A 24,851-nucleotide genomic window follows, 5' to 3' on the forward strand; every position below is an offset into this window, starting at 1 on the left:
TTCACTCATCTACACGCTATTGATTTGCACACTGCTATGCAACATTAGACTCTACTTTCACTTTCACTTCCACGCATAAACGATAGCACGTTTTGAGGGAACGAGTTCAACTTGTTGTGAGGAGGCTGGAACGGATTCATTTCATTTCATTTCATTTGATGAAAGCAAAGAAGTTTCGACTTGTTTTGGCTGCACTTCTTGGCACACGACACGCGAGCGCGTCGCGTTGACGTCGTGCGCGCGCGCGCGTCGCGTTTTTGACGCAACGTGATCATCTGCAGCCGCGGCACGCACGCACGCAGGCGTAGGAGCGTGACCGCTTGAGCTTGCGCGCGCGCACACAACAGCGGCAAGCGAGCGAGGCAAACAGCAGTCGTTGCGGAAGTGGCAACAAGCTGAGGCGGCGCTAAATGAAATTAGCATACCCGCTTAGCGGTTCGCCGAGGCGAATGGAAGGCTGAGCGCGGCCCGCTGGGATACAGAAAAAAAGAAGAAGAAAATCGTCTGCAGCTCAACGACGCGGGCGACCGATCCCGGGCTCGTCTCTTCCGGTCCTTCTTGACGTCCGCCAGCCGCGGAGATGGGTGACAAGGCGGGTACGAGGTGAGCGAGTCGGCTAGCATCGACGGGCTAGTTAGCATCACGCTGTTGGCCCGAGCAGCTGTTCGTCAAGCCGCCGCGGCGATCTGCGTGTGTTGTGTTGTTGGTGTCTATTTTGATTTTGAAAAAAGCGACCGTTGCTGGCGGTTTGTTGTGCGGGCTTCGGCGGGCTCGCTGTTTCGCAGCACAGCGAGCGCAGCGGGGTGGGGTTAGCTAGCGGGCTAGCTGCTAGCCCCAGCTGCGTCTCCGCTGCACTTGGATAACAAATCGTGATTGTTTTCGCTCTTTTGATTGCGTTTCTGATGACATCTCTTCATTTTAAAGTAGAACGTTCCAAGTGTTGCTTGATACAAATAGACGATGCGTTTTTTTTCTCGTTTTTTTCTCGTTTTTTTTTGCACGGTTGCATTTGAAGCAAATTCCTTAGGTGGATGTTGAACATGTGTCATTTTGAGCGAGGTCAAATAAAGCGGAACGGAAATTAATATAACCTTTGCTTGCTCGCTTGTTTGTTCTGTTTGCGTGCGTTTGTTTTTTCACGCCAACAAATGAGCCAATCCGTTTGGGGAAAACTATGCAGCAAAATGCTCGTTTGTGGCGTGCAGCCTGACAGCGAGCGTATTTTTTTGTCATGACACTTGAAACGGTGGAGAAATACCCAGCGGCATGTTTGCTCTTTTAATATTTGCTTTTAAATCTCATTGGAATAAATTCACCTGCTCCACCCGCTGTGTCAGTTCACGGCGTGCCAGTCATCATTTGTTTATTACATTCAAGATATTAATAACAAAAATTTTGGAATGAGCAAGTACGGAGAATAAGATGTCAAACGAAATGTGCTAAATCGTGTGTTTTGACACTTCTGCTTTGACAGGCCGCTACTTCCTGTTTGGTTTGAGAGAGGAAATAATTGGTCGTTGTGACAACACTGATGCACTGGCTCCGCCCCCTAACAAATCCCCAAAAGTCGAAAAGTAACTTCCCATTTAAACACAAATCTTTCCTGTTTGCTAACAGGAAGAAGTCCGCAGTGACATCTCCTCGCCTTATGTTGCTACTTCCTGTTCCAGTCGTGACACTTCCTGTCAAATGACCAAACACTGATACTTCTTCTTCTTCTTCTTCTTTTAGAGTCTTCAAGAAATCCAGTCCAAACTGTAAGGTGAGTCCAAATTGATTACAGGATTGTAGAAGCTGTGGAACAGGCTCTCTCAAACCTGGTCCTCAAGGGCGGGACTCCTGCACATTTGAGACGTTTCTGTCCTCCAGCACACCTGATTTAAAGATTAGGATCGTTGTCAGAGCTCGCTGATTATATGAATGGGGTACGAACATCTCAAACTCACAATCGTCTTCTGGAAGGTGACTTGTAAGTTCTAAAACATCACTAGATAAGGCTGTAGAAGGCAATTGGAGGGTTCGAGAACCTCAATAGGGTCTTCTCGAAGAGGACTAGTAAATCCCAGAAATCAAAGGTTCAAGTTTTAGGACTGACCAAAGTCTGTAGAAGATGGTTGTAGAAAATTGTAGGTGACTTGGTCTTGAAGGTCACGAGAAGGTTGAATGAAAGGTTCGATAAATAGTAGTGCTGTCAGCTCACGAGAGGATTCTAGAATTTGAATTCATCCCGGTTCTGGACGATTGTAGATGTTCTGTAGGTCACTGGAAAGTATTTAGGAGGTAACTTGGAAATTCTATGTTGTGATGTAATTGGGGTCGGGTGCGGCCAGGTGACGGTCTATCTGGGCAAGCGGGACTTTGTGGACCACCTGGACCACGTGGATCCAGTCGGTGAGTCACATGACCCGTCACATGATCCGCCTCGCATCTCGGGTCCAATTGCTCATCATTGCCGTTGTCGCCATTTTGTCTCCTTGTGGACAGACGGTGTCATCCTGGTGGATCCGGAGTACCTGAAGGACAGGAAAGGTCGGACGCCATTTTTTTGATCCTGCTTTTTTCCCCCTCGTTTATTCTACATTTTACACGAGCACATTTTCCAATCAATGCATCATCACATTGTCACGGCGGATGGCTCATGCTTGCGCTTCTTCTTCTTCTTCTTCCCGCACGCAGTCTTCGTCACGCTGACGTGCGCGTTCCGTTATGGCCGCGAGGACTTGGACGTGTTGGGTCTGTCCTTCCGCAAGGACCTGTACATCTCCACCTTCCAGGTAGCCGCTAGCGATTGCCCGCCGCCGAGTCCGGCCGCGCTCACGTGATGTCACTTCCCGTTTCAGGCCTTCCCGCCGGTCCCCGAAGAGCGCAAAGCCAACAGTCGACTGCAGGAGCGGCTCCTCAAGAAGTTGGGGCAGCACGCGCACCCTTTCTACTTCACTGTGAGGACGATCGCGGGCGTGCGTGCGTGCGGGCGTGCGTGCGTGCGGGCGGTTGGCTTGGTCACATGATGACGTCAGTGACGAGCTGGGACATGTTTGTGTGTGTGTGTGTGTGTGTTTGTTAGATCCCACAGAACCTTCCATGCTCTGTCACGCTGCAGCCCGGACCCGAAGACACCGGCAAGGTAAACGTGACACGGTTGAAGTTGACTTCGTTTGAGCAAAAGGCGAACTTGGGCTACGTTGGCACTGCAGGTCTTCATTCTGAATTCCATTTTTTGGGGGGAAATCGGATTTTTTTGGAGTAAGTGTTGCCGGCGCTCATGTCCGATCTCCAGCGGAGTGATGCAGGAGGAGCGAGTAATAATATTTTGTGAAAATGAGGCGAGCCTGTTTAAGCCCCTCCCCCCCAACGATGACGTCATGTCATTGCCACGCGTTATCTCCACAAATGTTTTATGTTTCAAGTGGGATTAAATTAAAGTAAAAAATAAAGACCCAACTGTTACTCGAACCAACTTTGCCGATTCACGTACGTCTCCCGTGCGGACCTCGCGGATGCGTCGAGCGTTTTGGACTTTTGATGGCGTCGAGGTCGGATTGCAAACATTCGGATACGATCTCGGACCACATATGAAAGTCGGATATGAAAAAAATCGATACAGTTCGCATTTGGACCCCCAAAAAAATCTGATCTGTGTGGCAATTGCCTGCAGCGTGAACGTAGCCTTAGTGACATCACAAGTGGGCGGGGCATTGGACGCCTCACTGTGCGATGGACGAGGACAATTTAAGATCAATAAATTGCTGGTGTTGTCAAATATGATCAGTAAACTGTAGTCGTTGTGTGTGCGTGTGCGTGTGTGTGGGTGTGCGCACGCAGGCGTGCGGCGTGGACTTTGAGATCCGAGCTTTCTGTGCCAAGAACATGGAGGAAAAGATTCACAAGAGGTGACTGTTCAACTCCTTCACTCTCACATTCTTCCTTTAGTCTTTTCTCTGTCATTCTCACCCACTCCTCGTTTACTCCTGTTTACTTTCTCACTCACTTGTTTATTTCCTCTCATTCATTTGTGTAATCACTTTCACTCTCTCATATTTGCTGTCACTCATTTTAGTCACTCTGTCACTCACTCTTGTTTTCACTCTCTCACTCTTATTCACGCACACACTCTCACTCACGCGTGACCTCACTCAGTCACTCACGCATGACCTCACTCCTCTGACGGACTCGTTCCTCACTTTGTCATCCGGCGCGTGCAGGAACTCCGTGCGTCTGGTGATCCGCAAGGTCCAGTACGCCCCGGAGAAGGCCGGGCCTCAGCCCATGGTGGAGACCACTCGCAGCTTCCTGATGTCAGACCGGTCGCTGCACTTGGAGGCGTCGCTGGACAAGGAGGTACACGCGCACACCTGAGGTGAAGGCGGCGCATGGGAAGTCATGTGTGTGTGTGTGTGTGTGTGTCAGCTGTACTACCACGGCGAGCCCATCAGCGTCAACGTGCACGTGACCAACAACTCCACCAAGACCGTCAAGAGGGTCAAAATCTCAGGTCAGCCGCCCCACCACGTTTTTTTGAAAAACATTTTCACATGACGAAAGTGTGAGAGAGGCGCGGAGGATGCGTCACTCTCACGCTTGCATGCCATGCGTATTAAGTTAAACACAGATTGTTTGAAAATGTTTGGTTTTGATTGATAATCAGTCTGCTTTCATGGAGGACTTCGGGAATTGCAGATTATTTACTGCTGAGAGGCTGAAATTCTGTTTGGAGTTCAGCAAAGTCACTCAAGGAATGAGCAAAATAGTTGCCCGTTTCTTGACACCAAATGATTCGTTTTGCCAGCGCTTTGGCGCCATCTTGTGGCATTTCAGAAAAAAAAATGTGTAGGGTCGTTTCCATTTTTCTGTGGAAGTTGATAACTGCTTTAAATAAAGGCAATCTGTAATGTCAGTAAAAACAAAAGGCAACTTTTGTCATGTGTCTGAAGTGAAGTGAAGTGAGGAGGAGAGAAAACGTAGCGACGCGGGAAATCTTCATCCGGCTCCATCTTGACCCCGCGTGTGCGTTTGTGTGTCCTTGTCCTCGCAGTGCGTCAGTATGCCGACATCTGTTTGTTCAGCACGGCGCAGTACAAATGTCCCGTGGCGCAGCTGGAGGCCGAGTAAGTACGCGTGTGCGGGAAAATGACAACCTCAAGTCATAGATGTCGTGTTTGCCTTAAAAGCAGGGAAGGAACTGAACTTGTACCTCAAGGTAAAAAAAAAAGAGAAAAAAAAGTGAAAACGCTTGCAAGGAGCGCACGCGCAGGCTGATCGGCCAATCACATTCTCTTAAGTTCTTATACGCTTTTTAAAAAAAAAAATGTTATGCGTGTGTCAGTGACCAGGTGTCGTCGAGCTCCACCTTCTGCAAAGTGTACACGCTGACGCCCACCCTGGACAAGAACCGCGAGAAGCGAGGCCTGGCGCTGGACGGGAAGCTCAAACACGAAGACACCAACCTGGCCTCCTCCACCATGTAACGCGCACGCGCACGCGCACGCACGCACGCGCACGTGCTCCTGCGCGTCACCTGATGCTGATGTGTGCACGTGTGTGTGTTTCAGCGTCAAGGATGTGACCAATAAGGAGGTGCTGGGCATCCTGGTGTCCTACAGGGTCAAAGTCAAGCTGGTGGTCTCACGCGGAGGGTAGTGTATTCTAGGGTGGGGGAGGGGGGGGGCGAGGAGGAGGAGGGTTGTCATTGACCGTTTGGTGTCTGTAACAGCGACGTGTCCGTGGAGCTGCCGTTCATCCTCATGCACCCGAAACCTGCCGATCCTCCCGCGTCGCGCCCGCAGTCAGGTGAGTACGCGCGTGACCTCACCTTGCCAACTGCAGCCTCGCGCGCTAACCTGTGTTTGCGCGCGCCAGCCGTGCCAGAGTCTGACCCGCCCATCGACACCAACCTGATCGAGTTCGACACCAAGTGAGTATTAATAGTTGGAAGTGTCGTGTGCGCGCGTGTCGTGTCGTCCGTGGCCATAAAGTTGAATCTCCTCAGCAGCGTCTCCCAGGACGACGACTTCGTCTTCGAGGACTTCGCCCGTCTGCGCCTCAAAGGCGCGGTGGACGACAAAGACGAGGACTGCTAGGAGCGAGCCGCCAAGCCCGTGCGCCTCAACACTCACACACACGCACGCACACGCACACACACGCACACGCACGTTACATTCCCCGGCGAAAGGACGGATGACGCCAAATTTGGGCGTCGCTCCGGTGATCCGCCACGCCTCCAACGCCGCCATCTTCTCCGCGTTTTGTTTTAATTGAAGGATCTTCATACCAATAGTGTTGCCAAGTTTCTTTGCATACGACCGCAAATACTATTTTTGGCATTTCTTACAGTTTTTGGCAAATGACGCTCGTTGACCTTCCAATCAATTACGGTCACAGATTTCTTTTGTTTACCAAAAAAAAAGTGACATCAATTAAAAGCCTGCATTGGCTGTCAAATGCTGATTTTAGCTGACCTCAACAAAAAACTCAATTCCCAATGAACGTATCGTAGTTTGCCAAAATAGGTTTTCATTGTTATTGCACTTTCTTCAACAGCAAACAAATATTGGAACGGACTTTCCATGTCTTGCCAACGAAAACCTTTGTTTGCTGTAATATTCAAAGAATATCGGTTGAAGGATGTAAACAAAAAGGAAGCGACATTGCTTTTATTTTGAAATCCTTTTGAATGTTTAGCGTCGTTTCCTGTGGCGATGATGAGATGGCGTCTTGTACAGAATTGTTGATTTTCAAAGGGTGTTGATAACCGCGGGGGGCTCCGCCCGCCATCCGTGTCACTTGCAACATTCCCGCGCCGCCTTTTTCTTTCATTTGAGTGGCCGGCGGCGTTCTCCGCCTCACTTCCTGTCTTGGCCTTCTTTTTCATTTTAAATGTCACAAAAATATATTTCTTTATTTTTAATTTTTTAGAAAGGTTCAAGTGCCATGATCCCATTCAGCCAGTAAGAAGTGTTTCCTGTGGCATCAGGTGCATCATGGGAAAACCCCCCAAAACACTTCAGCTTTTTTTTTTTTGCGTCGTTTGCTTTCAATCTTTTGGCTCCGTGCAGTGGTTGGCCACGCCCCCAAAGGCAAAGAGGCGGGAGCATGTTCTTTGCAGTGCCGTAATTGGTCGTCGTGGTTGTTTTAGTCGTGCATGTGCGCTAAGTTTTTGCAACGCGCGTGATGTGTGTCAAACGTGTGCGCTAATTTTCTTTGCCACACACAGGAAGTGACTTTAATGCTTGGTCATAATCATTCACATTGTTTTTTTTTTTATTTGAAATTGTTTTTAGGATTAAAAAGTGAAAAACAAACACACTGGAGGTGGTCATTGTGTCAATGCAGCAAAGTTTGAAAGTTTGTGTTGGGGCGGCGGCGTCACATGGTGTCGTAATCATCGTCATCCTGGTGTTTCCTCTTGAGCGACTCGCCGCCGCCAGCACTCTGACCCGCCATGTTAGTGGTGATGAGGATGTTCTTGGAGCCAATCAGAGACGAATTGATGAGCACGCTGGAGGTGGCGGGCGTGCTCAGCGCAGCTGTGAAGAAGACAGTCGATTAGTCGTCCGGAACGCCAATGGACATTTGCCATCTTACCGCTTTTAGTGCCGCCGCTCTGCGAGGGAGGCGGGATCTGCACGGCGAACCTCTGACCCGTCAGCGACACCGGCGTGCCCACCTTGGTGCCGCCCACTGACTGAACAGACGTGATTCCTGCAAAGCCACGCGTGGAGTGCGGTCAGTGAGAACTAGCCCCGCCCTCCCAAGCAAATGACCAACCATGAACATGCAAAGTGACTTGACGAGCCTCATGTGAAGGCGATTTGTTCCGTTGAGTAATTTCCCTACCAAATTCACTTTATGTAACATGGATTTGTGATTGCGTACATGCTCGATGCTACACATTCAGACAGCACTACAAAATGCGGGGACTCACCGAGCGTGGGTGTGGCCGGTCTGCTGGAGATGGCGCTCACGCTGAGGCGCGGCGCCGTTATCCTGCCGGCTGACACCACCTTTTTGGGGAGAAACTTGAGGCGGTAGTTGGGGGCGGTCAGGCAATAGCGGTCCGGGGGCAGGCGGGGACCCGTGTACGGTTTGATGAGGGGCAGCGGCGTCTGGTTCTTCTGTCTGGCCACCTCCAACAGGAACTGACGGGACACGTAAATGTTCTCGGTCACCTCACTGAGGCTCCAAAACACAAACACGCGCAACGTTTTCTTACGTCTCTGGGGGGCGGTGACGTGAACGACTGGTCCATGCGGCACTGAATGGCCAGTTTGATGTCGTCGGCGTCCACGGTGGACTTCTTGGCGTGCGTGGCGTAGATCTTGGCATCCTCAATGATGCTCGTCACGTATCCTGAGAAGAGCGAGAAGTGTGACGAAGGCCTTGACGGAAGCGCGTCTGACGACAGGGCGCTCGCACAACTTACTGTAAGTAAACTCCAACATCTGGTTGATGACGCGGGGCTCGTACTCTGTGACCCCCATGTCTTTCAGGATCTGGATCATCACCTGGAGGGTAAAAAAAACAGTTGAGATGGAGCCATACTGTATTATACTGCATATTGGTTTTAAACACTGTTACATGAACGTACCACGATTGGAACGCGTGAAAATGTCGCTATACTGTATACAATAAATACATAAATGAATGGGAAGTACATTTCTGTTGGACAAAGACGACGGATGGAGGGAACACCGTTCGAGGAAACGCCGGCGCCAACTAAATTTGACTTTTATCTCATTCGAATTAAAAAACATGCATGTAGTCTCCAAACATTAAACCAACAAATGAAAATACTGTATTTACCTCAACCGTCCAGTTATTAGCGGCTAAGCTAACGAGACGCTATCAACAGGCATGCTAACAAGCTAGTCATGTCACGCCAACCAGCGAGCTACGCCGCACAAAAGTTAAACATCTGGACAACTTTAGTGGAAGAAACACGTGACCGCGAACAGACACTTTACAAAGCAAAAAGTTACCTGGGCATCTTTGGGAATGGTTTTAGGAGCAGACATTTTTGGACTACCTCACTGCGACACCGCCTCCGCCGGCTTCTTCTTCGCTCCGTTTTCTTGTACGAATGTACGTATTCTTTTTTTTTTTCTCTTTCGGGGGCGCCCCCTGGCGGACCGGAAATACTCTTACAACAAGCGTTCGCTCCTTCCTCCCATATCCACCTAGCGAATTAAGCTATTTTGCGTTTTTCGTTAGTAAATATAATATAAATTTGATTGCGCTGATTAAAAAAAAAAACGTTTTTATTTTTTATTTTATTACATTGTATTTGTTTAAGGGCGTGCATTTGTTTGTCACACCCACTTAAGTGGGGCGAAATTCGTTTGACTCCTATTCTCACGGGGCTCCTGTGACAACGTGTCAAGTCACGTGATGGCTAGGGATCACCTTTTTAAAATTGAAGGAGGGATCATATTCTCACTTCGTCCATCTTCTTCCGCCTATCCGGGTCATAGGCAGCTACTACTATAGATAACTAAAAATAATAATAATAATAATAAATAAATAAATGAAAAAGTATAATTAATTTCTTTCCTAGCAGTGATGCATTTTTTTCATTTCCCCATGGTAAGGATGAGGAGTTAAGCAGGAAGCCGTCTGCGCCGGATGCAGTCGCCATGGCAACACACGCATACAGCATCCTCAAGTGTCTACTTCCAGAGGACATCAGGAATTCCCAAAACAAAATAATATATATATGTATTTTTAAAACACCTCTTTGTTGCCATCTCTCCTCCAGTCTGCTTATCTCATCCACCATTGGTCCATTCCGTCCCCGCCCATCCTCCCTCAGGCCAATCAGCTACTTGGCTTCCTCTCTACGACTCGTTTAAGATACACGCGCACACGCACACACGCTGACTGCCATCACACACTCCTAAACACGCCTGTTCTCTTTTGGGGAATGCGGTGGCGGTGTTGGACGGGCGGGTTTCGCCCCCCCGTGGAGGAGGAGGAGGAGGAGGAGAGCCCGCCGCTGAGACGTGTGTCCGGAAGTCGTCTGTTCGCCGTAAGTCTTGCGCCCGCCCTTCATGCCGACATGAACCTGCCCTGACGTCACCTCCTTCGATGACTGATTGTGTTTCGATCCTAACATGCAAATGTTGCGTAAAATGTCTGTCATGCTTGCTGGAGTGTTCCGAAGGGAAACCTCAGGCTCCTGATGTCGTCTGTACTTGCGGGAAGCAAGAGTAGAGTGGAATGGCCAGCTGGCATGGCAGGAATGTGGGCGGGGCGGGGGCGGGGCTTACATGATAGAGTCATGATGAAATCTCATCAAGTCTTAATGGGACCTTTTTTTCGTGGTGACAGTTTGAGACTTGTTGTGGTTGTTGTTAAAAGTGGATGAACAAAGTTGAGATTTGTTTTTGAGAGCTAAGCAGGTTTTCATTGCTTTCTGTACGGAAAGCGAGTTTTGGGCCAAAATGAAAGCAAGTTTAAAGGTGACGTCTTTAAAAGAATTAACTTCTCGTTGGCAGTTCCATCTTTCCGTAACGCTAAGTGGATAAAGTTATGATCGTGACAGGCCTGCATACAAAACCTACCTCAAATCTCATCAGATCATCCAAATGACTGGCAACGTCACATCAAGTTTAATCTGGATCTGATCCGGTTTCTACATTTGGGAGCAGTGTAAACATAACATGCGAAATCACAAATTCAAACATTTGTCAAATTCATATTATATTGTCATATGTTTATGCGGTATCTCAATAAGACATACATTAAGTCCTATACATACTGGAACCACAATAAAAGTTAGCGCGATGCCACCGTCATTGCAAAGGCGACACTATTGAGACTCTGCGATGCCTTCACTGACCTTCATTGTCCGTGCGCACAATGACTAACAATTCCACCCTCTCGGAAATAAACGCATACTTGAGCGACTATTACGCAATGATTCCTGTGCGTTACTCGTAATCCTTGCACTGCGAGGAGGACGTGTGCAAGAGATGGGGGGGGGGGGGGGGTGATGATTTGTGTGTGTGGAGCGCGCGGTGGCGTGGTTCGACGCCGCAGGGTTGAGCTGCCCATCCTGAAATAATTTGTTCCTTTAAATATCCCGGCGGTGCAGCAGCTCACCAGAACGTGACGTGATGAAGATCTCCGTCGCTCACGCGCAGCCGCGCGTTACGTAACGCGGCGCACGCTGGGGAGGAAGAGGAGGAGCTTCCGAATCGCAAGTCGCTTGTAAGATTCATCATTCGAGTTCGTCTTGGAAGGACAGCTTGAAATGGCATAAATGAGCCTAAAGTGGCCACTTGAAAGCAAAAAGGTGTGTTTTCAGGCATGTCTTCTTCTTGAGCCTTTTTGGCGGCTCTACTCGCGCTAGACGGGCCTGGCAAATTTCACGCTGCGAACTGAAACCGGCTTTTCAAATGTTTGCTCAAGCTCCGACCTTGCGGTGTTAAAATGTTCGATTTCCCGGCATGGCTTCTTGAGACTTTTTTTTGTCGATCATCAATGTCATGCTTACCAAATGTCGCATTTCTAAACTACGGAAGAGGATTAAAAAAAAATAGGTTGGCAGAATTCTGACTTTAAAGTGAGAATCGTGTCAAACTTTTTTTCCTCTCTCTTCACTGGCTCTGATCCTCTTCCAGACGTTTTTTTTCTTTTCTTCAAATGTTTGCTCAAGCTCGGACCTGCTGCAGTTCACTTAGTTGTTGACCCTAAAAACCAAAATGGCAGACTTCCTGTGTACTTTCGGGTATCCCGTCTTGAGACTTTTTGGGCGGTCTTCTTGCCAACCAAAGATGTTTGAAATGAAATCTTTCAAATTAGCATTAGCATGCTAATCCTATTCCGTCTGTGCGTTCTCCGCGTATGCACTGTTTGGTGGCGGCAGCCCGTTTGATGGACGGCGGCGGCGTGAAACGGCGTTAGCACGCTTCAACCTTTGAGGGGGATGCAAAGTGACGTTTTCTATATATAGACATGCACGTTTTTTTTTTCTGGCCGCTTGCTTTCTGTGTGCGTGAGACAATCAGCAGGAGGTGTGACACCACCTTATCTTTTACGTCCCTAATAAAGTGAACAGCTACGTACAAAATTCAATTCTTCATCCTCTTAGCCGAGGATGATGATGATGATGATGATGATGATGATCCTGATGATGATGATGATGATGATGATGATGATCCTGATGATGACAGGTTTTGGGGAAGGTGCGCGTGGGCTGAGATGATGCCGGTAGACTCAAATCAATCCGCATGGATTAAAGGGAGAACTTCCTCTTTTTTCTTTTTCTTTTCTTTTAAAGACTGGCTTGCTTTTTGACACTGCTGACATGGATCTTGATGTTTTTGGGGGACTTGCTTCTTGATGTGTTTACTGCCCCCCCCCCCCAAACTTATTATAGTCGGGTTTCCATCCAATTGTTTTGAATTTTCTAAGCGAATTTACCGAAAATGCGCAAAACGGACAAGCGACCTCTGGCCTTTTGCATCTGTTGTTCTTTTTTGCGAGGGGACTCCGCTGCTGTAGGTGGCGCTCTACGCCATCGAGATGTGAGCCACCAGTCATTTAAAAAAAGGAGAAGAAGACCAGGAAGGAGGAGCAAACTCGGAGGTCTTGCAGGCGATTTTAAAATGGAACGGCTGCCAATCAAGTTTCTCTTCATTCCATCCACAAGTTTTGTTGTGTTGGAAATCGATGCACGCTCACAACTTCTGGTCCGTCAGCCATCTTCTTGATGATGGCCGTGGTAACGTCTGACTTTTGTTGTACACGGGCCCAATTGAACAAAGTGATGAGAGCAATTCAAAATATAGACAAATATAATATAATATCCCAGATTTAGACAAATACAATCGTAAAGGAAGTTTTGACTCAGCCAAATAACAAGACGTTGTCTTGTGACGGACGCTCGCAACCCGACACCATCAAATAGAAATTCCATCATTCAGCTATTTTCCAAAAACAGACATTAAGAAAATGTGATCAGCCCCGAGACGAAGAAAGTCCACTTCAGAATGTTGGAGTCGTATTTATCCGTCCAATGAGATGCTAAGATTGAGATTTGGTATCGAGCGCAAGAATTGTTCCTTCTGTGAACAAGAATTGAAAGTACTGAACATTTCTTCTTTAATTGTATGACGGCGACAAGATTTTGGAAAGACTGGATTTCAACAAAGATTCTTCTTTCTCTTCCTCTTACAAAGGACGAGTTGGTGTTTGGTCGTATTGTGGAAGATCGTGATGCTGAACAACTTCCTATGATTGGCTAAATATTCTCATTCATGGCTCCAAATGGAGGAAGACGAAGCCGCTTTTTCGTCTTTTGCCGGCTGAGAGTTCAACTTCCTGCGAATTGTTGGTCTGTGACGCAACCTTCCCACTCCTCGCTGCCGTTCCTCGCTTCTCGACCAATCGGAGCGCTTGGCAGGAAGGAGGCGGGGCTTCTAGCGTGTGCAGTACGCGTGTTCGTGTGTGTGTGCTGTGGTGGGGTGAGAGTCTGGGAGAGTGGTCGGGAGTGACTTGTTGTGAGCGAGTGAGCGCGTGAGTGAGCGCGTGAGCGAACAGGCCGACATGCGCGCTCATGTTTTGTCACGCGGAGTTGGCGACAAACTTCCGAGGATGACGCACTTCACACAGACTGTAAGTACACGCGTGCGCGTGCATGTGCTACGTGTGTCAGTTCATGACAGATGATGTGTTTACGGTCTTCGGTATTATGAAGTGGTGTGTTTTTCGGCATCTGGGCAGCAAAACAGGAAGTAGTAGGATTCCATTTCCTGCTGTCCACGGTGTGTGTGTGTGTGTTTGTGTGTGTGTGTGTGTGTGTGTGTGTGTGTGTGTGTGTGTGTGTGTGTGTGTGTGTGTGTGTGTGTGTGTGTGTGTGTGCCTTATCTGTGTGGCTTATGGCAAATGTTTGAAATGGTTTGATTGTCAAATGGTACATTTGTGTAATTTGGGATGTTTTGGACTAGAAAAGCGGAAAGCTCCTAAGTGGGGTTGTTCCGATTTCCCAGCGGTATTGAATGCACCGTCATCTTATTACAACCTCCATTAAGTATTATGAGCGCAATTTGGTCACGTGGCACAAACTTAGCATATCTTAGTTTCGCTTAAGTTAATGTAGCATCGCAAATCTTAGCGTAGCGTCCGGTTTTGTTTTGATGTTTGGAAACTTGTCCCTCCAAATAAACTTATTTTATGAGCGTCCTGTTCCGTCCGGCTGCTGTTGCTCACAACGCCATTGATGCTACTGTTAGCAACTAGCATGTGCTTGTGCGTCAACAGACGAGCTTTGTTGTTGTTGGACTGATTCTTAATTCGCTTTTTGGGCAGGTTGTCATCTGGTATTGGGACTGTTTTATGACTGGGAAAGGGCTGGTTGTCCGTCACAGGTTGACGTCACTTCCTGAGGTCGTTTGGCGTGCGGCGTGTGTCAAATGACAGCAGGCGGCCATCAAATCCAGCGGTGGCAGATGTGCACACATTTTGGATTAGATGCTGTAGAAAAACAAAAAAAGTCTCCCGGGATGGAAACGGGTTTTTTCTGACCTGCTTTTTGGTGGGTTTGGTTCTTGGCTTGCTTTTTGACTTATTTATTCATTCGTGACTTTTTTTCTTGGCTTATTTTTGGGGCTCATTCTTTGGTTCTTGACGAGTTCCTGATTTATTTTTATTTTTGACTGTCCTCTTTTGGACTTTTTGTATATTTTCTATGAAAGTTTGCCGCCCTTTCCCGCCACGCCTTCCGATCTCATGAACCCGCCGACAACAATGAAGACTTTTTTTTCCTCCCCGATCGAGGAACGAACGTGTTTTCTTGCCAGCGTTGTCGGCGCGTCTTGAACCTTTGTCTCTTTCGTTGCAGGTTTTCAGGCGTCCTGGCCGGCGCCCGTGAGCACTCGTGCGCACTCGTGCGCGTCGGCCATGGCGAAGCGGGAGTCCGGCGAGACCGCCAGTCCGGTGGTGCGTCAGATCGACAAGCAGTTTTTGGTGTGCAGCATCTGTCTGGACCGCTACCGCAACCCCAAAGTCTTGCCCTGTCTGCACACCTTCTGCGAAAGGTAACGCCTCCCTCATTTGCATATTCAAAGCGGCTTCCTGGAAGGTTCTTGAGTGGTTTTTGAACCGTTTTTGACAACGTTTTGGGCTGGTTCTTGACTTGGCTTTTTTCAATTTTGACTTCTTGTTTTGGTTTTTGGCTGGTTCTTCTGAAAGGTTCATGATTTGATGAGTTTTTGAAGTTTTTTTTAATTGGTTCTTTTTGTTGTACTGTTTTTAATGTGGTTATTTATTTATTTTACATTTTGACTTAAATGGCAATTTTTGGGGGACTGGTTTTCGAACTAACTTAGTCTTTGGTTTATGTTTGTTTTTGCTTGACTTGCTTGTCTACTCTAGCCTATTTTTTGACTTGGTTCATGACTTAAATTTTTAACCTGTGTTTTTTTAATTTTATTTTTTAACTTCATCAAACGTTGCAGCCACGCTCCGTCGGGTGTCAAGATAAAAACTCCAATTGGTCACAGCTTAGTGTGGTCCATGGTTGTTCAGAATTAAGCTCATGTCCTAATATGGTCATGTTTCCCCTGTTGACCATTGCGTGTGTGCGTGTGCGCGCGTGATGTGAACGAGAAGCACGAAAGCGCCGTTAATCCTCCCTTCAAGCGAGCGCGCGTCCTGCTGATGTGACCACATTTTTGGATGTTGGACGTTAGCAAGACGCGATGCTAACTGAGCCGTCAAGCGAATGAGGAAACGGGACAGAACAATTCAAGCATCCGTTTGACCGGCTTGAAATTGGATTGGACTGTTGGTCCATTTGTTCCTTGACTTGATGGTTGCTTCTTTAGGTTTGACACCGTTTTGACCTTTCATCAACAGTTTTGTGTCTGTTGTTTTTTTAACTTGGATTTTGACTGTATCTTGTCTCTTTTTGACTCGCTTCTTAAGTTCTTAATTCGATTTTTGATGCTGTTTGTTTGTCTTCTTTTTGCTTCGTACGGACTGGCTTGTATATTTTTGTCTTTTTTTTAAATCCGATTTTTATAATATTTTAGTGTGGTTCTCAACTGTTTTTTTATGTGATTTTTTTTGACTTTGTCTATAACTTTTTTGTACTTTTTTTGTAAAAAAATCCAGTTTTTCTGACTCATGTTTTGGGTGGCAGTTTTGTTTTTTTGTGTGCATTTTTGAATTTTCTGTCACAACTCAAATTGCTCACAATCGCCCCCCCAAAGATGGCGCCGTCTTACCGATAGTGTGCAAGAAGACGCCAAGCGGGGGCCGAACATCAGCATTCTCTCAGCATTAGCCACCTGTTGAGAACGCCCAACGTTGGCCCGCGTGCGTGCGTGCGTGCGTGCGTGCGTGTTTTTCCATGTACACGCCTGACTGGCTTTCATTCGGTCTTTTTATGGGACAACTTTGAAGTCATGACGCTTTGACAGAATGAAAAATAGTTGGAGTGTGTTTATGTTGGGATGCGTTCAAGAACCTTCCTCGCAGTGGAACACCGCCACGCACAGCAACACTCAGCAAACTGTCTGTCTGTCTTTCCGTCCGTCCGTCCGTCCAGTTGCCTCCAGAACTACATTCCTGCCGAGTCTCTGACGCTGTCGTGCCCGGTCTGCCGGCAGACGTCCATCCTGCCGGAAAAAGGCGTGTGCGCTCTGCAGAACAACTTCTTCATCACCAACCTGATGGAGGTTTGTCATTTTGCAGCGATACCTCCTGCAGGGTTTATCCCGGCAGCTGATGTAACTCGAGCGGGCTTGTCGGCGGATGTCCCGGAATAGCGGGCGGACATGCGAGGGTCTCGGGCACGCCGCACCGGAGCCGCGGTTGACTTAAAGAGAGCCCGCGCGTCAACTGATGACATTTCAACCTGCGGCGGCGGGCAGGGTGCAATAGCGCCTCCTTCTGGACCGTTTTACTACTGACTGGAAATTCATTGAACAATATTTTATTTTTAAGACTTGTTGGCAGTCTTATGTAAATAAGAGTCAAATAAGGCATTTAATTTTGAATCTAAATGGACTTAAAGATGTCACCTACGAGCGGTGGCGGAATTTCTCATGCAACCTTTGCTATTTTAATAAAGTTTGTATTCATTAAAAAAAGTAACTTCATTTTTTGTAATGACTTTTACATTTCATTTATAGAATATTTGTCATGTGCAGCGGCAGAATTTCTTATGCGATTCTTGGAATTTCATTTTTTTTTGCAATGAAACCGTCAAATATAATCGAATGATGAAATCGCTGTTTTGCGTGAAGGTCCTCCAACGAGAACCCGAGTGTTCGAGCCCCGAGGCCTGCGGCGTCCTGGAGTCGGTCAGCGCGGCGGCGGCGGGGAAACCGCTCAGCTGCCCCAACCACGAGGGGAAGGTGGGTCGGGTGCGGGGGGGCGCCTCGGCGAGCGGCCGGCGCTCTCGGACCGACCAATCGGAGGACGGCTCGCCGGCTGAATGCGAAAAGCGAGCAGAAAGGCGGCTGTCGGTTACTCGGCAATTTTTGCAGGTGATGGAGTTCTACTGCGAGTCGTGCGAGACGGCCATGTGTCTGGAGTGCACGGGAGGCGAGCACCGCGAACACGCCACCGTGCCGCTGCGCGACGTCGTGGAGCAACACAAGGCGGCGCTCGAGACTCAGCTGGACGCCATCCGCAGCAGGTAACCGGCATCGGCTTCTCCCAGTTTTATGGTCTGTGTTTCCAAAGGGGTCGCCGTTGTCGAGTGACGTCACTTGCGCATTTGCGAGTTCAAGGGGCGTTCGAGTACGCACTTCCTCGTTTGAAAAGTTCGACCTCAGTTTGAATCGGATGTTGCGGTTTGAATGAATCAAGAAAGCAAGAAAACAAAAGCAAAGCCTGACCTCCGACCCTCCTCATAATGCAGCCATATGCTCATTAGCATATGGGCCACGCCACTGATTAGGTGTGACGTCACGATTATAACCCCCCCCCCCCCCCCCCCCCCCCACAGTCACAGTCCTTGTTCAGAAAATGAAATGAAGTTCACTTCAAGTTTGGCCTTTTTAATTTCCTGCAGAGGATGTGAAAGATGTGCACTAGGATAGAAACGCAACAAAAGTGTGACTTTTAATGTCATTTTTTTATGAAAATAAACTTTATATGTAGCTGGGATAAGGAGTAAGTAACAACATGTTTAAAAAAAAAAAAAAAAAATCAGACATTTCTAAAGGATTTGAACGATTATATTTCAAACTGGCCAAGCAACCAAAAGTCGACAACGCGGTCCTTTGGCGCCCCCCGCAGGTTGCCCCAGCTGACGGCGGCCATGGAGCTGGTGAGCGAGATCTCCCGCCAGCTGAGCGAGCGCAAGGAGGAGGCGGTGGCGGAGATCGGCGCCACCTTCCAGGAGCTGGAGCGAGCCTTGGAGCAGCGCAAGACGGCGCTGCTGGCCGACCTGGACGACATCTGCGGCGCCAAGCAGAAGGTTCTCCAGGCCCAGTTGGCGGACCTCCTCCAAGGCAGAGATCGCATCCAGAGCAGCTGCGGCTTCACCCAGCAAGCGCTGGACCACGGCAGCGCCGCCGAGGTCAGGCGCCACCGCCGCGCAACCGCCGCGCCACCGCCGCGCAACCGTCGCCTCCGTGGCTTCCCGCAAAACCCAGCGGGACTCTTGTGCGCGCTGTGTTCAGGTTCTGCTGGTCCAGAAGCAAATGAGCGAGCGCATGACGGCGCTGGCCGGACACGACTTCCCGGAGAGGCCGCATCAGAACGCACACCTGCGCTGTCAGGTAGGCCGTTTTCAGGAGGCCGAATCGTCAGCTGATTGCAACATTTGGCCGTTCAGGTGGAAACGGAAGGCCTGCGCCGGTCCATCCAGAATCTCGGCGTTCTGCTGACCACGTCCGCCGTGGCGCACACCTCGGTGGCCACGGGCGAGGGTCTACGGCACGCCGCCACCGGCCGGCACCGCACCGTCACCGTCACCACCAAAGACAAAGTACTCCTTTTCAATCTGATATTTTCAAATCCTAATTCTAGTTTGGAACCCGAGGTCACACGTCATCCAAAACCGTCATCAAGTTGAAAAGCTGACGTTAGTTTAAGACCCCAACCGCAGTCTAAAACCTTCTTGAAAGCCTAAAGTTTAGTTTGGAAAAAAACGACATTTTTTTTCAGCTTTGCAAGCTGTGGACAGAAGGACTTCGTTTTGTTGAAAATGTCCACAAATGTGGACAGCAGAGCAAAATTTGGGGATGATTTGGGTCGGAAAAAAGGATTTACTGCAGTACAAGCAGATTTGGAATGCTTTATCAAGTTATCCAGAGTGCTGAACTTGCAGGGGTTAATTGGCGGAGACAAGACACAGGTGCGAGATTTGTCCGAAATGGATGACCCGGTGGCCGATAGTGATTATCAGCACCCGCCACGACAGGATGCCAGCAGCGGCGAGGGGACGGCTTGTGGACCCGATCCCTTTCAGCCCATCAGGGGACGTAAACGTATTTCTGATGAAGGTGAAGGTTCGAGTTTGGAATGGATTGTGACAAAGCGCACACACGTGGAGGCAGCGGGATGAGGAAGCAACGTCCCCAAAGGGACAACAGCACCAGGACCAAGACGTCCACTTTGACACCATCTTGTCCAACAAATGACTTTTTTTTTCTCCCCCTCCAGGACGGCGAGCTGGTGAGGACGGGCAACGCGCTTTTGAAAGCCGAGATCACGTCGGCGGCGGACGGCGTCCGCGCCGCCGCCCGAGCCGAAGTGACGGACAACAAGAACGGCACCTACGAGGTGGGCTACACGCTGCGCGGCGAGGGCGAGTACTTGCTGGCGCTCAGCCTGTACGGGCAGCCCGTGCGCGCCAGCCCCTTCCGCCTGCGCGCCGTCAAGCCCCGCGACGCGCCGCCCTCGCCCGACGACGTCAAGCGCCGCGTCAAGTCGCCCGGCGCCGGCGCCGCCGCCAAACACGTCCGCCAGAGGGCGCTCAGGCGGCCGCTGAGCACGCACAGCGCCGCTAAGAAGAAGGAGAACCCCATCGAGGACGAGCTCATCTATCGAATCGGTAAGACGCCGATTCTGTGGCTGATGTGTGCGTGGGAATTTTCATGTTAGTTTGTTTTTATTTCATTTGGAGTTTTTCTTTTATAAATTGAGTTACTTTTAATTCGTTAGTAGGCTGGTTCTGTTCGTTTTTATTAGTTTTAGTTATTTAAAAAAAATGCTTTGTTTTACTTTATGTCAGTATTACTTTTTTATGTGTATTACTCGTGCGCAGAGGCGGCAAATTCAGGTCCAGAAAGTAAAAACCCTGCCACAGCCATTGATGTTAGCTAGCTAGCTAGCTAGCTAGCTAGTTCCCTAGTAAACGAGCACCATGGGAGCGAGCCAGGGAGCTAACTAGCTAGCTGGCTAGCTAGCACCTGGGGTTAAAGGCAAACTGGGACAGTTTAAATTGGAGGTCATAATGTTTCCAAAAAAAATAACTTCTGTAAAATGTCACTTTTTGAAAAAAATCTGAGGATTTTGAAATGTCATAATCTTGCAAGAAAAGTTTTACATTTTCTGAGAAAGACATTTTTTTTTAAATCATGATATTGTGAAAAAAAATCCTCATTTCTACTCTATGACAAAAAGTTTTCATTTTAAAAGAACAAAGTCTTCATTTTACGCTTGACATTTTTTACATTTCACTCAATCGATATCATATAAAAAACGGAACGTATCTGCAACCTTTTTTGGTGTGACCGTTCTTGAATGTGGTCCGTTTTCCAGGATCGCGCGGGCGCGAGCGAGGCGAGTTCACCAACCTGCAGGGCATCTCGGCGTCCGCCAACGGCCGAGTGGTGGTTGCCGACAGCAACAATCAGTGCATCCAGGTTGCCCTGGCTCACCTTCCTCCTCCTCCTCCTCCTCCTCCTCCTCCTCCTCCTCCTCCTCCTGACGCCAAACGCTTTCCCACGCAGATCTTCTCCAACGACGGCCAGTTCAAGATGCGCTTCGGCGTCCGTGGCCGCTCGCCGGGACAACTGCAGCGGCCGACCGGCGTCGCCGTCGACCCCAACGGCGACGTGGTGGTGGCCGATTACGACAATCGCTGGGTCAGCATCTTCTCCTCCGACGGAAAGTTTAAGGTGAGGGGGCGGACCTCGCCGGTGCTCGCGCAAGACCGCGGCCGCTGTTTTCCGAGACGCGCTCGACTCGAGCACGCCTATAAACTAATTTTAAAAAAAGAAGAAGAAAAAAAGTGGGGGTTTTTTACGACCATTTATAGTCATGCGTTTTTGTTTTGAACAACCATATAGTATATAAATAAAGATTTTTTAAACGGCCACGTATGTAAGGAGCCTATAAAAAGAAAAAAAGAAGGCGTCTTAAAAAAAAAACATATAGTAAGGCTTTTTTTTTTTTACGACCATGCAATTAGTCTTTTGATTTTCCTGTTTTCTGGCTCATTTAGAAGAAGTTAAACTAACTAAAACAAAAGCGGTGACCCGAATGAACTCCTTCACTGCCAGCCCAGTTCAAAATGGATCTTTTGACGTCTATATTTTTTCTATTATTATTATTTTTGGACGATGCAGATGCGCAATTTTAAAAGGACGTACTATGCATTCTACGAATGGCCGCCGGGGGCGCCCAATCCCTTCTTGCTCGGGGCCCCCTGGGCAATGTTGCGACACCGCTCGTTGTCATTGCGGCGCCGCAGAACAAGATCGGCTCAGGCCGCCTGATGGGTCCGAAGGGCGTGGCCGTGGACAAGAACGGACACATCATCACGGTGGACAACAAGGCCTGCTGCGTCTTCATCTTCCAGGCCAACGGCAAGCTGGTCACCAAGTTCGGAGGGCGCGGCGTCTCCGACAGACAATTTGCAGGTGATGACTCGCCGCCGCCGCCGCCGCCGCCGCACAATCGTTAGGAGACCAGACGTGACATCCGCACCCTCACTGCAACGTACCGAGCAATCAATCAATCAATAAAGGAATGAAAAGTCACAATATGGTCAAAAGTAAGACTGAACAAAGTTGGAATTCAAACATTTATTTGAAAAAGTTTGTCATTGTTGTTGACAAGAAAAAGAACAAATGATTGGTTCCAACTCAAATTAGAATCGGAAGAGAAAGTCCAATTTTTCAAAGAATACAATCAGTTTCCGATAAAGAGATAAAAGCACAGAACAACACGTTGTCATGTGCAAAAGTGAAAGCGGTCCTTTGTGAAATTCCTGCAAACGTCTCGTGTGCCAAATGGCGTCCTTTGCAATCTCGTCTTATGTTGTTGTTTTCTTTTGTCTTTTGTGTTGTTGCACGTTTTCTTTTCCACTCAGCAGACAAACTGCTTCCAAACGTAAATAAGTCGGCCTCGGTGTTCAGTAAGTACTTTTGCTGTCCCACTTTGCTCTTCCTCTTCCTCTTCCTCCCTGTTGACCCGCCTGCTGATCAGTGTGTCGTGCTCCAAACTAACCGCTAGAGGGGGCTGGTTACTCCCCGTGCTAGTGCATGACCAGGCCAGCAAGTTTCCACCAAACGCTCGCTTGTCAGAAAAGAGCAGACATTTTGACCCGAAAAAGCCCATTCGTTCAGGTATGATGTAAAAGTAGTGCTTTTTTGTCAAAATATTCTCACAACCGTCTGAAATTTCTAATCCAGGTGAAAAAGGAAAATTAGCGGTAATTGCTTATCACGAATTTACAAAGTACAGAACAAAGTTTTGTCATTTTACAGGTGAAAAATCCTTTTCACGCAAAAGTTGTAGCTTTTACAAGGTCAAGGAAGATCAGAAATAACTTCAATCAAATAAAAGGTCATATTCATTTGAGGGGGAAATTCATTATTTTACACCTACATTTAAATTCAGGAAAAAAAATCACAATTGAGTAAAAATCTGCAGAAAAAATCTCAGATTTCCATTTTCTTGAAAAAGTTTGGAATGTGATTTCAAATCTGGAGACGCATTTTTTCCCCTCATCATCCAAAAATAAAGTTCCAATAAGAACATTGTTGTAAAATGAGAAGTTATTTTTAATGAGCATAGCAACAAGTAGGCGACATCTTATAATTCACAAGAATAATTTGTTTACAAAAACGTAGCATTTACGAGAAAAAACGTCAGAATCGTAAATGATATTTGGAGAAAAAAGAGCCAGAATTTCATAAATATTCCTCGAAAAAAACAATCTGTCGTTCCACAACAATAAAGTGTCCGTAATACAAGAAATGATTTTAGGAGGATAAAGTTAGAATTTTGGGGCAAATCTCATCATTGACAAAACATGAAAAGATGCGATTGTTGGTCGACGGCAAAGCGCGCGCGCTGCTTGGTGGAAAGGCGACCCGCGTGACCTTTGCTCTTTCCGACCCGCCGAAAGACGAGACGCGGGTCGGGCCGAGCTGACTTGTGTGCCGCCGGCAGGTCCTCACTTCGTGGCCGTCAACAACAAGAACGAAATCGTGGTCACCGACTTCCACAACCACTCGGTCAAGGTACGAGCCCGCCCGTCTCCGCGAGCGGCCCTGTTTTCCCGCCGGCTTCACTTCCCGTCACCTGTCGCAGGTGTACAGCGCCGACGGCGAGTTCCTCTTCAAGTTCGGCTCCCACGGCGAAGGCAACGGACAATTCAACGCGCCCACCGGCGTCGCCGTGGACGCCAACGGCAACATCATCGTCGCCGACTGGGGCAACAGCAGGATGCAGGTGGCCGGAAGCGGCAACCGCCACCACAAATTCACTCCTTCATCGCCATTGACCGCTCCGCACGCCAACATTGCTGTGGATGTCAAAGTCAATCGATTCAAATTTGTCATTTGGCCTGAAATGCAAAAACGGTGTCATTTGAGAGTTGGCAGAAGTTCTTTTCCTCCTTCAGTCATGACTGCCCCCGGCAGAGAGATGGCGCTGTCGCTCAAGGAAACATCCGCACAACAAAGCAATACTGAGGAAAAGAAAACACTCGCGACTGAATGTGGGCAGAAGACGCACTTCAATAGGAACGAAGTCAAATCAAATCATTTGATGTGAACAAAAGCCAGACTGATTCAAAAGACGCCATTTACAAGAACTTGAAAAATCAGGACGACCCAATAAATAAGCGGCGTGACGATTGAATTGACTTAGCGACTGTTAGTTTACTCGTTCAAAGTTATTATCGAGCCGTGCAATCGCGAAGTTTGTATAGCAAGACATACATTTAAAAAAGAGTCATATATAGTCAGGATTTGTTTAAAAAAAAAACATGTATCGTAAGGCCTTTTTTAATAGATGACCATGTTTTATGTAAAAATCAATTCAAAATTGCTAATTTGAGGGAGGGAAGTCACGTGACATCACACAATCATTGGAGGGCAAACAGCGTGAAAACAGTCACAGAAAATAAAAACTGACATTTTGTGTGAACGTTGTCATTCTAAAAACAATTTCATGTGAAAAAATTGTAATATAAAGCAACATTAAATGTTGGTGTCATTTCAAATGCGAAAAGTGATCAAAAGTAGCAATGTTGCCAACATTTGTGCCAACGATGTTGTTTTGTCATCATCAGGTTTTCGACAGCACGGGCTCCTTCCTGTCGTACATCAACACGACGGCCGACCCGCTTTACGGCCCTCAAGGTTTGGCGCTCACCTCGGACGGTCACGTGGCCGTAGCCGACTCGGGGAACCACTGCTTCAAGGTCTACCGGTACCTGCAATAGCACCCGGCGCCGCGCGGTGGCGACAAACTACAACTCATCCAAGAGATATTATGGGGGGGGAAAAGTCCAGAATTATGAAAAAATATTATAATTTTCAGTCAACATTTGTTTTTTTTACACGAGGAAGAAAGCTGTAATAAATATTCATCAGCGAAAATAAAAAGTTACTCTTTCTTACAAGATATAAAGTTTGAATATTCCGGAATTCAAA

The 24,851-nt window shown here is 48.0% G+C and overlaps 3 protein-coding genes across 14 annotated transcripts; 2 read left to right on the forward strand and 1 right to left on the reverse strand.

Moving 5' to 3' along the window:
- Positions 1-130: 130 nt before the first annotated feature.
- On the forward strand, positions 131-7,298 carry LOC147161278 (arrestin red cell). Of its 2 annotated transcripts, none has more exons than XM_086097929.1 (16): positions 131-603; positions 1,732-1,762; positions 2,331-2,391; positions 2,485-2,529; positions 2,677-2,774; positions 2,841-2,939; positions 3,065-3,124; positions 3,823-3,890; positions 4,203-4,338; positions 4,408-4,492; positions 5,033-5,105; positions 5,324-5,461; positions 5,550-5,633; positions 5,711-5,787; positions 5,857-5,911; positions 5,990-7,298. In XM_086097929.1, the coding sequence occupies exons 1-16, from the start codon at positions 581-583 to the stop codon at positions 6,075-6,077; spliced, it is 1,221 nt and encodes a 406-aa protein (XP_085954055.1). In that variant the 5' UTR covers positions 131-580; the 3' UTR covers positions 6,078-7,298. The 2 variants fall into 2 exon arrangements, with proteins under 2 accessions (XP_085954055.1, XP_085954054.1); XM_086097928.1 differs by having other exon boundaries at positions 135-603; positions 5,987-7,298.
- On the reverse strand, positions 7,231-9,135 carry taf9 (TAF9 RNA polymerase II, TATA box binding protein (TBP)-associated factor). The gene is made up of 6 exons (XM_086097930.1): positions 8,976-9,135; positions 8,420-8,501; positions 8,210-8,346; positions 7,922-8,135; positions 7,582-7,698; positions 7,231-7,523 (listed from the first exon to the last, which is right to left on the reverse strand). Exons 1-6 carry the CDS (start codon positions 9,009-9,011, stop codon positions 7,363-7,365), a joined length of 747 nt encoding a protein of 248 aa, XP_085954056.1. The 5' UTR covers positions 9,012-9,135; the 3' UTR covers positions 7,231-7,362.
- A 720-nt stretch (positions 9,136-9,855) lies between these two features.
- Positions 9,856-24,783, forward strand: LOC147161280 (tripartite motif-containing protein 3-like). 11 transcript variants are annotated; one of them, XM_086098234.1, is made up of 16 exons: positions 9,874-10,021; positions 14,840-15,035; positions 16,550-16,679; positions 17,250-17,360; positions 17,493-17,644; positions 18,250-18,532; positions 18,636-18,734; positions 18,791-18,943; positions 19,621-20,011; positions 20,722-20,825; positions 20,913-21,080; positions 21,656-21,824; positions 22,277-22,321; positions 23,362-23,432; positions 23,503-23,643; positions 24,488-24,783. In XM_086098234.1, the coding sequence occupies exons 2-16, from the start codon at positions 14,899-14,901 to the stop codon at positions 24,638-24,640; spliced, it is 2,307 nt and encodes a 768-aa protein (XP_085954360.1). In that variant the 5' UTR covers positions 9,874-10,021; positions 14,840-14,898; the 3' UTR covers positions 24,641-24,783. The 11 variants fall into 11 exon arrangements, with proteins under 11 accessions (XP_085954351.1, XP_085954360.1, XP_085954352.1 ...); XM_086098229.1 differs by lacking the exon at positions 9,874-10,021 and adding an exon at positions 13,406-13,614; XM_086098230.1 differs by lacking the exon at positions 9,874-10,021 and adding an exon at positions 13,406-13,614 and having other exon boundaries at positions 22,280-22,321.
- The last annotated feature ends 68 nt before the right edge of the window (positions 24,784-24,851 follow it).

This window comes from Leptonotus elevatus, chromosome 16, assembly GCF_054856555.1.
Source record: "Leptonotus elevatus isolate MCC_2025b chromosome 16, RoL_Lele_1.0, whole genome shotgun sequence".
In the NCBI taxonomy this organism is placed as follows: domain Eukaryota; kingdom Metazoa; phylum Chordata; class Actinopteri; order Syngnathiformes; family Syngnathidae; genus Leptonotus; species Leptonotus elevatus.